Source organism: Panthera leo, chromosome B4 (assembly GCF_018350215.1).
Source record: "Panthera leo isolate Ple1 chromosome B4, P.leo_Ple1_pat1.1, whole genome shotgun sequence".
Taxonomy (NCBI): domain Eukaryota; kingdom Metazoa; phylum Chordata; class Mammalia; order Carnivora; family Felidae; genus Panthera; species Panthera leo.
This window is the reverse complement of record NC_056685.1, coordinates 132663645-132676923: the sequence shown is the minus strand read 5'-3', so window position 1 is coordinate 132676923 and position 13279 is coordinate 132663645. Positions and strand designations below refer to the sequence as shown.

At 49.2% G+C, this 13279-nt stretch overlaps 1 protein-coding gene across 1 annotated transcript in view; it reads right to left on the bottom strand.

The window, feature by feature from the left end:
* Positions 1-13279, bottom strand: part of FAM83F (family with sequence similarity 83 member F) — a 33342-nt gene that overhangs the window by 10515 nt on the left and 9548 nt on the right. Inside the window, exons 2-3 of the mRNA XM_042947882.1 lie at positions 718-885; positions 58-179 (exon numbers count right to left, since the gene is read on the bottom strand). Of these exons, the coding sequence (XP_042803816.1) occupies positions 58-179; positions 718-885 (290 nt within the window). The remainder of the gene's footprint in view (positions 1-57; positions 180-717; positions 886-13279) is intronic.

Sequence of the window (13279 nt, the reverse complement as noted above, 5' to 3'; positions counted from 1 at the left end):
ATATTTGTTACACAAAAAAAGACCTCCTGGATCATTCTCTGTCTTGGCCCAACTCACCTGTAAGACCCAGTGGCTACTTTTTCACCATCTACCATTAGGAACTTTGATGACAGGGTCCCCTTGACCTTCCCCATGGGCATGTAGAAGCCAACACCTGTCACAGAGCGGACACGGATGTTCTGTTGAGAAGAGAAAGGCACTGTCATTCAGGCTGGGGGCCTCTGAGGTTTTGTGTGGGCAGAGAAAGAACCCTCTTGTTCATGGAACCCTGCCTATTGACTCCTGTCTATACTAGACTCTACTTTCTACAGCCTTAGAACTGGAACCCCATTTGAAGAGCAGGAGGAAGTTAGCAAATTTTGCTTTGAATATGGATGAGCCCAGAGTAGTTCCTTCCTGTTCCAAAAGCTCCCCAGAAGAGAATCACAGTCCTAGCTTTGACCCTGACAGTGACTCTGCAGCGTGAGCTCCCCAGCACTGGGCCAGAGCTGCCTCTTTAGCCTCAACCGTCTTGAGATAAAATTTAAGCTGGGCATATAATTTAGGGTTATCAATTCACAGGGCAAGGCTTTAGACAGAAAGAAAGGGGTTGAGGTCTTGATGTTCATCTGTGTCCCTGAACTGGGGAAGAGGTAGAGGAAGAGAGAGAGGCAGTCTCTATCTCACCTCCTGCCCTTCCTCCCCACCCTTCACCCTTACCCCCGCGGTACAACTTACCCGAATACGGTAGTCAGCAAGCTCCAGGCCCTGACACATCTCCAGGAAAAACTTTACGCCTGCCTCATCCAGGATGATATACACCGGGACCCGGCGCTTAGACGCAGCATCCACGATGTCTTGGAAGATATCACCATCGGTGAAGAGGTCCATGACCACAGCAATGACCTGGATGTGGAAGGGCACTGGTGAGGCACGTGGTGACTCCACAACTACAGGGATACAGTGTGGCCCAGAGAGGACCAGCGGGGCCTGGGTAACTGGTGGCCAAGAGTCAAATACCCCATCTGTACCACTCCTGGGTTCTCCACGTCCCTACCCATCTCTGAGCACGTCTGAGCCCGGAGATGGGCCCTCTGCTCTGAGAAATGCCTTGGGGTCCAGGCTGTGCTACTTGTACTTCTCCCTGGACAAATCTCCACCATCCCACCCTGGGCGTTCTCCGGCAGCTTTTCTGAAGCCAGATCAGGGCAATCTAGGAGGCTGAGGAGAGATGGTCCTGGTGACCTAGGGAAACAAGTAGGCGGAAGAAGACGAGGTCACTGAGAGGCACGGGATGGACTGTAGATCTTTTCACACCCACCTCCTTGCAGGCCTGGTTTGTTTTGATCTCCCTATAGCTGTGCGAAGTTCTATGTTCCCCTTGGTGCAGATCCAGGCAGGGCTCCAGGTAGCTCAAACTCCCCTGGCCTCCAAGTGGCCAGGTCATGCGACACGACCCTCGAGTCAAGGTCACAGCCCAGGACTCTTGGTTTCTAAAAGCTAGTCCTGGAAAGTGAGGCCTTCTGTGGCTCGAGGCAGAACTGCCTTTCTAACCTTAGCTTCCTCCATTTTCCTATGCAAACCTTTCTCCGCACCAGCTGCGGGGTTTTCTTGCTGGCCCCAAGCACTGTGTGTGTGAAGCAGGGGAAAGGGCATGCTTTGGGGTCAAGAGATCTGGTTATAACAACTTCCTATATTTGTGACCCGAGGCAAGTCACTTAACCTTGGTGAGCCTCTGTTTCCTCATCTGCAAAGTGGGGATACCCTGTACCCTGTACTTTACGCATTTGCCATGGAGATTAGAGATGACATCTGTGAAGCATCGAACACAGTGCCTGGTATGTAGTAAGTCCTAAATAAATGGTAATCACTGTATGGTTGAGGGAGGCTGTCAGTCATAATCGAAAGCCCTAACTCTGAAGTCACACAGAACAGGCCTAGTGCACCAGCTCCGCCACTGACTTATCAGTGCCACAGCTAATACTAGCACCTGCCTCTAAGGCTCGTTGTGAGGGCTTAGGGAGATGAACCATGAGAGCACTGAGCACAGTACTGGCCCATGGTAAGCTCAATGAGTAGTACCTTTCATCCCACCACCTTCACAGGCGCTCTACCATTACCTCTGCCTCTAGAGACCATCCCCCCGTCCCCATCACACCATTCACACAATATTATTTAAGACTATTCTCAGCTCCTACATTTCATACTCAATCATCCATGTCAGTTAACATTTACTGAGCTTCACAGGCAGAGGGAGGATCCAAAGACAAATTATAATCCCTAACTTCAAGGGGTTAATCCCCTCGAATGATAAGACGTTTGCACAAAATAACTAAAACATGAGGCGAAATGAGATAAATGCCTTAAGAGATGTACAAATGACATGTGATGTGAGTTCAAGGTTGGTGGGGCTAGGGAAGAAGGAGGGGCGGAGGGAGGCAGGGAAGGAAAGAGATTGCATGATTACTTCTAGCCAAGGGAGAAGAAAGGCTTCATCAAGGAGGCTGAGACCTGAAGAATGGGCAGCCTCGGAAACAATGAGAAATGAACCGGGAGGAAAACCAAGCAGGCAAGTGGGCAGAGCTGCCGTGCATGGGTACGCAGGTTGTGCACTGCACATGGACTCTGGGCTGACAGAGTGAGTGGAAGATGTGCCTGCCTGAGGAAGGGACGCCTTTTCCTAATCTGCACAAGACTTCCATTGGGCCAGCAGAAGCCTACAAAGTGGGCATTTCAGGCAAAAAACACAGCATAAACAAAGGCACTGAGGACAGAGACTAACATCACTGAACACTTTCAATGTGCTGTGCACAGTTCCAGATGCTTTAGGTAAATTTAATTTTTTTTTTTACATTTATTCATTTTTGAGAGACAGAGAGAGAGCACAAAAACAGGGGAGGGGCAGAGAGAGAGGGAGACACAGAATCTGAAGCAGGCTCCAGGCTCTGAGCTGTTAGCACCAAGCTCGACGCCGGGCTCGAACTCACAAACGGGGAGATCATGACCTGAGCCGAAGTTGGACGTCCAACTGACTGAGCCACCCAGGCGCCCCTAGGTAAATTAAAAAAAATTTTTTTTCTTTAATGTTTACTTACTTTTGAGAGACAGAGCATGAGTGGGGGAGGGGCAGGGAGAGAGGGAAACACAGAATCCAAAGCAGGCTCCAGGCTCTCAGCTGTCAGCAAGCACAGAGCCCGACGTGGGGCTCGAACCCATGGACCGTGAGATCATGCCCTGAACCAAAGTTGGACGCTTAACCCAGCCACTCAGTCGCCTCTCTTTAAGTAAATTTTCTAATTTGATCCTCACAATGAGGAGGACTGTTCTCATTTTACAGATGAGGAAGAAAATGCAAAGGGGCTAAATAATGTGCCGAAGGTCATACAGTTAGCACGTAGCAGAACAGGGATTTGAACTCAAGTCTCTCTGACTCCAGAGTCTTCCCTTCACTGCATCATACAGGCTTTATAGAGATGGGACAGCTGTAAAGTGTTTTAGAGACATCACATCAAAAGCTGGTTCTTTAAAAATACCAAATAAGAGAGACAAACTTCTGACAAGCTGACAAAAACAGGAAATGCAAATAAAATCTGAGTGAAGAAAGAGAAATAACTATACCAATATTTACTTTTTAAGAAGTCGTACTATTTAAGAAATAGTAAAAAATGGTAAAAAGAATATTAGGACTATTTATACTGTGATGAATTTGAAAATGAAGGTGACATGGTTAATTCGTTAAAAGCAAATTAAACATAATACAGCACAATCCAGTAAGCTTTATCCTAGAAATGTAAGGAGGATTCAACATCAGATAATCTGTTGTTTTAATTTATAACATCCATGGGGTCGAGGAGGGGAAATCACATATTAATAGTTTTTTTTAATAGTTTTTTAAAAAGTATTTGATAACATGAGATCCCTGCTTGTGAATAAAATTCTCAAAAAAAACCAAGCATAGAAGAAGGGACCTTCCTTCACTTGATAGAGGCTATCTACAAAAAAGCCACATGAGATGTGCTGAACAGAAAAACTTTAGATACATTCCCTTTAAGTCTCAAGAACATCAATAATACTGTCACCACTGCTGTGGAGAAAAAAGTATTGGAGGTGCTGACTAATGCAATATGATGGAAGGAAGGACAGAAGGAAGGAAGGAAGGAGAGGAAGAGAGGAAGAAGAGACAGAAGGATTAGAAGACACAAAACTACCAGCATGTGGAGATGATATTTTTACAGAAAACCCAGTAAAATGCAGAGGAACACTATTAGAATTAACAGGAGAATTTAACAAGATTTCCAGATATAAGAAAAACTTACAAAGACCAATAGCATTCTTCTGCTACAGTGTCATTCAACTAAAAAAAGGAGAGGGGAGGGGAAAATAAGACCAAAAGTGCAGTTTAGGGCATGTGGTCGGTCAGTTAAGCATCTGACAGTTATGCATCTGACTTCGGCTCAGGTCATGATGACCTCAGGTTTGTGAGTTTGAGCGCCGCATCAGGCTCACTGCTGTGAGTGCAGAGCCTGCTTCGGATCCTCTCTCTCCCTCTCTCTCTGTCCCTCTCCCTTCCCCACTCACTCTCTCTCTCAAAAACAAATAAACATTAAAAAAAGAAATTTAGAAAATTCTATTCAAGGATATTTAAAAATGTGAATAAATGAAGAGATAAAATTGTGTTCATGGATAATATGATTCAATGTTTGAAAAATCTAATTCTCCCCATATTAATAAAATCCAACGCAATTCCAGTGAAAGTCCAGTAAGTATTTTTGAAGAACTCAAATACTTCTACGATGCAGGGAAGGCTAAAGATCTACAATAGCAAGGTCAATTTTGAAAAGAAAATCTAGAAGGGACACTTCTACTACCAGATAGTAAGACATACTGCTGAGCCATAGTAATAAGCATCGAGGTGCTGAGGCAGGAAGGAACTAGAAAACAAACTAATGGAACAGAACTGAGAGACCAGAAACAATTATGTGTTGTAAACATATAAAACTTTAAGTCTGATAGAGGTGGAATCGCAATTCAGTGTCGAGAAAGGATGTTGCTACGCAGATGTTATTGGGAAATTGGCTTACTATGGAGAGAAAAAGTGTATCCCTGCCTTACGCTATATATAAAGGTGAATTTCAGCTATGCTAAATACCTAAATGGGAAAGATAAAACCAATAAAGGAATTGATAAGATAGGTAAGAGTATTTCTTTTTAAGTTTTATTTAAGTAATCTCTACACCCAACATGGGGCTCAAATTCACAACCCCAAGATCAAGAGTCGCATGTTCTTCTGACTGAGACAGCCAGGCTCCCCAAGAGTACTTCTTAAGAGTCTAAAAGCACAAGTCAAAAGGCAAATGAAATTTAAAAAATAATGCATTTGACAAATTAGGATTTTCTATTCATAGGAGAATGCTGTAGACAAAGGTAACTGGCTGGTGACAGGGAAAAGATACTGCAATGTTTATGATCAAAAGGAATTAATACTCTACAAGGGATCCCTGCAAATCAGCAAGAAAAAGACAAGGAACTAATTAGAAAAATGGGCAAAGGGTAGGAACAGGCAATTCCTAGAGGAGATACTTGAATGGCTATTAAGTATATAAAGAGAAACAGACCTCATTAGCAATCAGAGAAAAATTCAAATTAAAGCAAAGAGATGAGAGAGGGAGAGAGAGATACTGCTTTACAACTATAAGATTAACTAAAAATGAGAAATCTGGATAATCCTAAATGTTGGTATGTGAGGAAAGGGGAAGCTGCATGCACTGCTGGTGGGAGGGGACCTGGGTGCAGCTATTCCCTAGAGCAGTGGGCAGAGCTTGGTGGATTTAAGGAAAATTTAAGTGGTGCATAACTCAAGTCAGCAATGCCACTCTTGGATCTCTTGGATCTGTGCAACACTCTATAAAGGGGCAGGAACAAAGATATTCACTGCAGCTTTCTTTGGGATAGCAAGGAGTTGGCCACAGCTTCGATGTCCATCTCCAGAAGAATGGGTAAGGAAAATGTGAGGAATGTACATCGCGGAGTACTAGGTAGCCGACAGAGGCAACATACTAGTTCCAGTGCAGAATCTGGATAGTTCTTTTGGAAATGGATAATTTGATTTAAGATGTCAGAGGATGAGATCTACAGCCTAATACCAACTATATAAATAAAAGTACACTACATAAAATAACACTGCACATGTTTTATATATATACATTATATATATACTATATATATATATAATATATATATATAAATAATATATATATATATATTATTTATATATATAAACTTTATTTATTATTGAGAGACAGAGAGAGACAGAGCCTGAGCATGGGAGGGGCAGAGAGGAGGAGGAGACACAGAATGTGAAGCAGGCTCCAGGCTCTGAACTGTCAGCACAGAGCCCGATGCAGGGCTTGAACTCACGAACTGCGAGATCACTACCTGAGCTGAAGTCGGACGGTTAACCAACTGAGCCACCCAGGCTCCCCAACGCTGCATATGTTTTTCAAGGATACAGACATGTGCAGGGACGTATTCTGAGCACATTAGAGTGGCTATCAGTGCAGGGGGAAGGAATGAGGGAGAAAATAAAAACAGGAAGGGACTTTCTGTGGATTGATGATGGCAGCTCTGTACTGAAGGTCCAAAACACACACACACACACACACACACACACACACCAGTTGGCCCAGAGCAGTTCAGAATGGTGAGTATAACAGGGTTGGGCTGGATCATGGAGGGTTTGAACTGGACGCTTCAGGCTCTGTTGCATCAGAACACGCTTCCCCCCATCTTGCAGGGCTTCTGATACCTTACGTCCCAAGTGCCATCTGAGGCCGGAGGCCGTTGCTCATTTCCAAGCTGTGCACAGTGTCCAGCTCAGAGGCAACCCTCAATGTATCGCTGGGCAGCGCTTGACTGGCTCTAAGGTGCTTCTATATTCACACTCTTGCTTTCCTTTCGTAATTGCAAAAGCAAGCAGGGAGCTGGAAGCCCTCATGGCAACCCACCCCCACCTAGTGGAGGCTGTGATGTGAACGGACCACCATTCCCGAGGCCCCTCCCCCCCGCTTTCAGGAGGCTTGGTCTGCAGCACCCTGGTGAGAGCCAGCCATCTGTGTCACTACCAATTAAACAGTGAAATATCTGTAGTGGGAAGAGAAATCAATTGCTCTCTGACTCCTGCAATCTCGTTGTGGAGGAGAGGTGATAATTACCCTCCGCTTTGGTCCCTGCGGGCACTGCCTGACATTCAGCTTCAACCCCGGGAACACCAGCTCCCAAATCTCTCTGCCGTGGTGTTTAACGGGCCACGTGATCCTCCGCACCAAACCCAACTTGGAGACTCCGGGTGCCGATGGAAAATGGGATTTTAAAAGAAGGACGTCACAGGCTCAGAACCCGGGGAGGCAGATTTCATCAGGAGAGAAAAGTCACCTCCGTCCCCAGCAGGTTCCCAGTGTCCTTTCCCTGGTTACCCACTGATGTGCAGCACCCAGAGAGAGAGGTTAATTTGAGGTGGCAGGAGTTTTTAGAAGCTGTTGCAGGCACTGGCAAAGAGGCTCTGAGGCTGCAATACTGCTCATCAGGTGTTTGGTTAGCTTAACATCTCCTCCTCCGATATCCTGCCTCAGCGTAGGGGCAGGGGATCACGGAAGGTTAGGCAGACTCAGAATCTCCCTCTATCTGTCATTTGCCTTTAATTAAACTGCCAGCTTTTCAGATGCTCTGTCTGGATTCCCTAATTACCGTGAGATAATAAAACTCCAAAAAGGACCCGACCTTCCCCAGGCACTCCAAGGCAGCTCCTCTCAAGACCCCTCCTGTGTTTGGATGACCCAGTCTAGCCGTGTGGTGTGGATCTCACCAGCCTGCCCCACGGGCACTTCCAAAATCAACATCCTTTGAGTCACCCTGGCCAGAAGCCCGAGTCTACTGGCCTCCTCCTCCTCCCCACTGACCACATCCAGTTGGTCGCCAAGTCCAGCAGGTCCTACCTGCTCCGTGCACCTGCTCCGGGTCAACTACTTTCTGTTCCCACTGCACTGCTGCTCCCACTCAGGCCCCCTCGTTTCCTACCAAATTTCTGGAACAGCTTCCTAACCAGTCTCTCCTACGAGTCTCTGTGCTCCAATTCATTCTCCAGGGCAGGGATCTCCCCCAGACAATGGCCTCATGAACCAGTGGGTCCCAGAGCCCTCCATCCTCCTTAGCTCAGCACTTGAAGGGCCTTATGATTGGCCCCTTTCTTTGTCTCCAGCCTCATCTTAGGCCACCTCACCTCTGTCCTTACAGTTACCCTAGTACAGGGTTTCCCTACAGTGTCGCTATTGACCTTTTGGGGCCCATATTTCTTTGTTGTGGGGGCCGTACTGTGCATGGCAGGATATTTGGCAGCATGGTGGTAGTAGTGTCATTCAGAGTGGTGACAACCAAAAATGTCTGTAGACGCTGATAAGTGTCTCCGGGGGGCAAAGTTGCATCTCCCTCACCAACCCCCCCCCCCAACTCTCTTTTGAGAACCTTTACACGTATCAGGCAGTTTTGAGTTCTTTTGTTCCTACTCCTTTCATACCCCTTTGAAACTCCTATGCAGCTTTCGAGGCTCAGGCAAGAATTTCTCGAACTTCTCCCTACCCAGCAATGCTTGCCACTCCCTGCTTCCTGCCCACACTGGATTCCAGGCAAGTCAGAGGTCCGACACTTTGTTGTAACATCTGCTGACCGGCTCTGTCCCTTACTGGCTGTGGGCTCCTGGATGGCAGGGACCATCTGATTTCCCTCAGAATCTCTACCCTCGGGGGCCGTCTCAACACCAAGTCAGTTCTCCGTGTTTGTGGAATGAATATCTGAATGTACTTGTGAGGTGCAGATGTAGCTTTATAGTTATCTCTTTTATTTCATTAATCACAAGGCACTGGGGTGGAGGAAAAAAATAATACTGGGCAATAGTCTTGGTTAGATCATCTTGCTGGAAGGCAGAGTTAAAGATCTTCCTCAAGGGCTGCGACTCCTGGGTGGCTCAGATAGTTAAGCATCTGACTCTTGGTTTCAGCTCAGATCATGATCTCATGGTTCATGAGTTCAAGCCCCATGTCAGGCTCTGCACTATCAGTGCAGAGCTTGCTTGGGATTCTCTGTCTCCCTCTCCCTCTGCCCCTCCTCTGTACTCTCTCTCCCTCTCTCTCAAAATAAATATAAATAAAAAATAAACATTAAAAAAAAAGATCTTCCTCAGGGGTGCAGAGAAGGGGAAAGAAGTTGGAACCTTCTAGGACTGCCACCTCAGCGACAGCTCAAAGGTCTGATCTCTTTGCCTCTGTTCTACCCACCCAAGATCTTAAAGGAGCAGCCAGTCCGTAAGTGAGGACAGTTCTCAACCAAGGGGTAGAAGTCTGCACCAAGTACATCAGGCCAGGAAGCAGGGCTGCAACCAGCACGTAGAGCAGCCACCTTCGTGGAAATTACAAAAGAGAGCCTGTCCTCCGCGTAAATGAGATGCAGGGCCCTAAGTGGAGCCTGGGCTGCGTGTCAGTCCTGCAAAGCCTCTCGGTTGTACCTGCGTGCCGGGCACAGGCTGCACCTCTGTACTTAGTCCCTGCACTGAAGGACATTTCAGACACAAAGAATCTCAGAGGTAGAAGGAAACTTCTACAGTTAGAGCCTGGCTCCAAGGTTAATTTACTCTGTTGGGCAGAGATGGGACTAAAGCCTGGGCCTGACCCCAGTCCTGAGCTTCCCTACAGCACTAAGCTGTCCCTGGCCCTCTCACCAAGTGATGGGGACAGGGCAGCTCTGGGCACGGATCTACTCTGGCTGGGACCCCAGGCCACCTGCAGTCACACAAAACCAGGATGCTTCAGTAGAGCGGGACAATGCCACTCTCTCCCTCACTGCTTCCCGCCCCCCCCCCCCCCAGGCTCTGCTGATATGGAGATGTAGGCACTGGGCAGGGAGGGGCACAGGCCAGGCCTGTTCGTTGCAGGGGTGCCAGCTGCAGGTCATGTCCTTCTGGGGAGGGAGGAAGGAAGGAAGCCCACCAAGGCACAGAGGTCGTTCAGGTTCCCACTGATTACATGAGAGCCTGGGGCCCGACGTTTACCTCCCAGGGCTGCTGGGAGGTTCAGATGAGGTCATGCTCACAAAATCCCACCAAAAAGCTGCGTGGTTATGAGGGGTCATTAAACTCACTATAGGGTGAAGGGGGCTAACTCCCACACCTAAAGCCCTAAGGTTCCTTGGGGTAGGGAGGGCAGCAGCTGGCCCTCTGTCTGGCAGCCCAGGGGAGTCAGTTTGTCTGGGAACAGTGAGCAGTCCTTCCCTTTCCCATGGAGGGTAGTGCTGGGTCGGGCAGCCAGCAGTCTCCTCTGACCTCCGCAGAGGGACCAAGGTCTACAAGGCAGTGGTTGTCAGACTTCAGCGTATAAAGGATCATCTGGGGTGGGTTAGGGACGGGGATGTGCCTGTTGAATGTGCAGGTTCAAGGGCCCCATCCGCAGAGATTCAGATCCAGCGGGTCCTTAAATAATACATTTTAGCAACACCCTTCCCCTGCAGGGGATCTGAACGCAGGTGGTGGATGGCCTGACTGCTGTTTGCAAGAGAATCTGCTCTCTGGAAGCAGAAAGTCTTACTGGTTGTATGGCCTTGAGCGAGTCATTTCATCTAAGCACCAGTTTCCTCATTTTGAAACGGGGAGGTGATGCCTTCACCGGGTTGTTCTGGGTTTTTAGTGAGATAATGTGGGCGGCTCAAGGAGCTGGGCGCTTGGCCTGTTGTGAGCAGTAGGTAAATACTGGTGCCGTTTTCTCTCCTCAGAGACTGAACCCTGAACAAAGGGGCCACCACTTCAGAGGAGGGGTGACAGAGGAGAGAGCCAGTGAGGGGCAGGGGCCGAGCTCCCAGGGAGCCGGCCGCCAGGAGCCGCCCGCAGGCTCAGACATCAAGGTGGAGATGTTTTTCCTTTGCTCAATACCATGCCCAGCAGGCCCAGCCTGGGGTGGTGATTAAAGCCTAGACAACACTACACTTGCAGAAAGGTCAGAACTTGAGCTAATTGAGGGGAAGGGCAGCTCAATTAAGTGAAGAGTCTGTACAGTGCACTGTTCCTCGAGCAGTGCTGGGTGTCTGTACTTGCACACGGACCAGCGGGAACACCGTAAGCAAACAACCGCCTGAGTAGGGAGGACCTGGAAGTGGTCCCCGGGAATCTCACGGTCATAGGGGCTAACGCAGCCCTGCAAGCATGCCGTGGCAGGACAGAAACTCCCTCGGGGATGGCGGGGGGGGGGGGGGGGGGGGCGGGCTCTCAGCGCTCTGGGTACACCAGACTTACTGTTGCCATCAAGGCTTCAACAGGCTCCTTTGGAATTATCACCAATTCAGCACACGTAGGGTGTGAACGACTGGATAAGAAAGCTTTGTGTTGAGCTCCCTGGGGTAAAAGGAGAGCAGAGCCAACAGGGAGGCCTGCACAGAGGAACCCTGCCTGGCCTCGCCCTGCCCCACCCTGGGCTCCAGATTCATTCTGCTAAATCCCTGGTCCAAGAGTGTATTGCAGGGGGACAAGCAGACTTTGGAGTCAGGGATCCCACGCTGGCAGGGAGACCTCTGAATTCTACCCCACGGTTCCTGTTGAGGAAGCACAGGAATGCAGAGATTCCCCCGGATGGCCAGGCCCTGCCCTTTCTCGCTGAGCACACGGTAGGTGCTCAGGGTCAGCTTGATGGGATACAGCTCACTCAGTCCCTCTCAGTCCCTCTCCCTCCTGGCAGGTGGACCCAACAACACAACCCGAAACATGTCATTCCTCTGCTCAAACGCTGGCCCCAGGCTGCCTACAGAATTAAGCCTTTAGCCCAGCTGAAGACCCCTCACGTGCTTCCAGCCCACTCCCTCCCCTGACAATAAACTCCCACCACACCAGATGCTCTACGTTCTCCAACCGCACCAGCAACCCCCCCCCCCCCCCCCCGCACAACTCATGCCCTAACTCATGCTGCCACCACCGGAGCGCCCTTTCGCTGTTGAGGGCCCTAATTCACTCTTCCCAGAGGCCCTCCCAGGATCCTTTCCTGTCCTCAGTCCCGAGGACGGGCGGTGTTGGCCCTCCCCGAGATGCTTGTCTGCTCAGGCCTGTGTCTGTCCTGAGCACCTGAGGGGTGGGGGCAGAGACCTGTCATTCCTTCCAATCCAGGACCTGACACTGAACGTTTCAACAACACCTCTGGAGTAGGGGGCTCCCCTCGGGATGCTGAGGAAGCAGTCTGGACCAGAGCCCTGGCCTACCAAGAGGGCAGAGCCAAGACCAGAAGGGGCCCTGTTCTCCGCCTGGAGGCCAAGTTGCCCCCATTCCGCCAGCAGGGCACGTGCGCTTTGTCAGCTGAAGCTTCCCAGCTGTCTGTAGCCATGTTACATTGTTTCAAGCTCACTAATTAGTCGTCATTAGCACCAGGCTCCCTGGATGCACTGGCAGCCGCAGGAGCCCAATTCCACCGGGCCAGGCTGCCTCCTCTCCCAGACTGCCTGGCCTCTGTGCCAGGCTCTGCTCCCGACCCCGCAGGTCAGGTCTCCCTGCTTGTGCCACTGGGACTCATTCCCCGTTGATGTGACCCTATGAGACCGTCTCCCTCTCAACACCCATACCCCAAACTAAGTTGATGAAGGGGACAATACAAAGGAGACCCAGGCCGGCTCTCCAGAGACAGAGAAAAGACTGTACCCACGTGAGCAAGGTCAACTAATTCAGCCGTGAAGAACCATATGTGACCCGCTAGGGAGTAAGCATAGCAATTCTTCTTAAGATCCTAGGCCAGCTTTTCCGTGCCCCACGGCGGGCTTCTGGGATGACTTCCCTGCATTAAGTTGGTGTTAATTAGTGAAAATTATCTAATACAAGCTCGTTTTAACATTAGCTTAAAGCTAAACATAATTAGGAAGATAAATCAGCTGCTAAAAAAAAAAAAAAAATTCCGGTGAAGATATACAGATGATTTTTAGGATCGGCTGCTGGCCTGGGTTGCTGGTCTGGAGCTCTGAGTGCTAGACAATATGTGGGTGGAGCCAGGCAGGACTGGAAAGTACCTGTTGAGGTATTTCTTGATCGATCCAAGAAGGCAAGGCAACCGGAACTGGCAGTTTACCCGGGAGGTTCTGAGCAGCAGAAAGGATAACTTTGTGGCCACTGCCAGGTGATGCTACCTGGGAGGGCTTCCCCAGAGAGGCACACGGAGAGTGCAGGGAGGGGTGCGTTGGGGAGTGCTGTCTGGAGGGCGTTGGGGTGCAGGGAATGAAGTGAATCCATGCA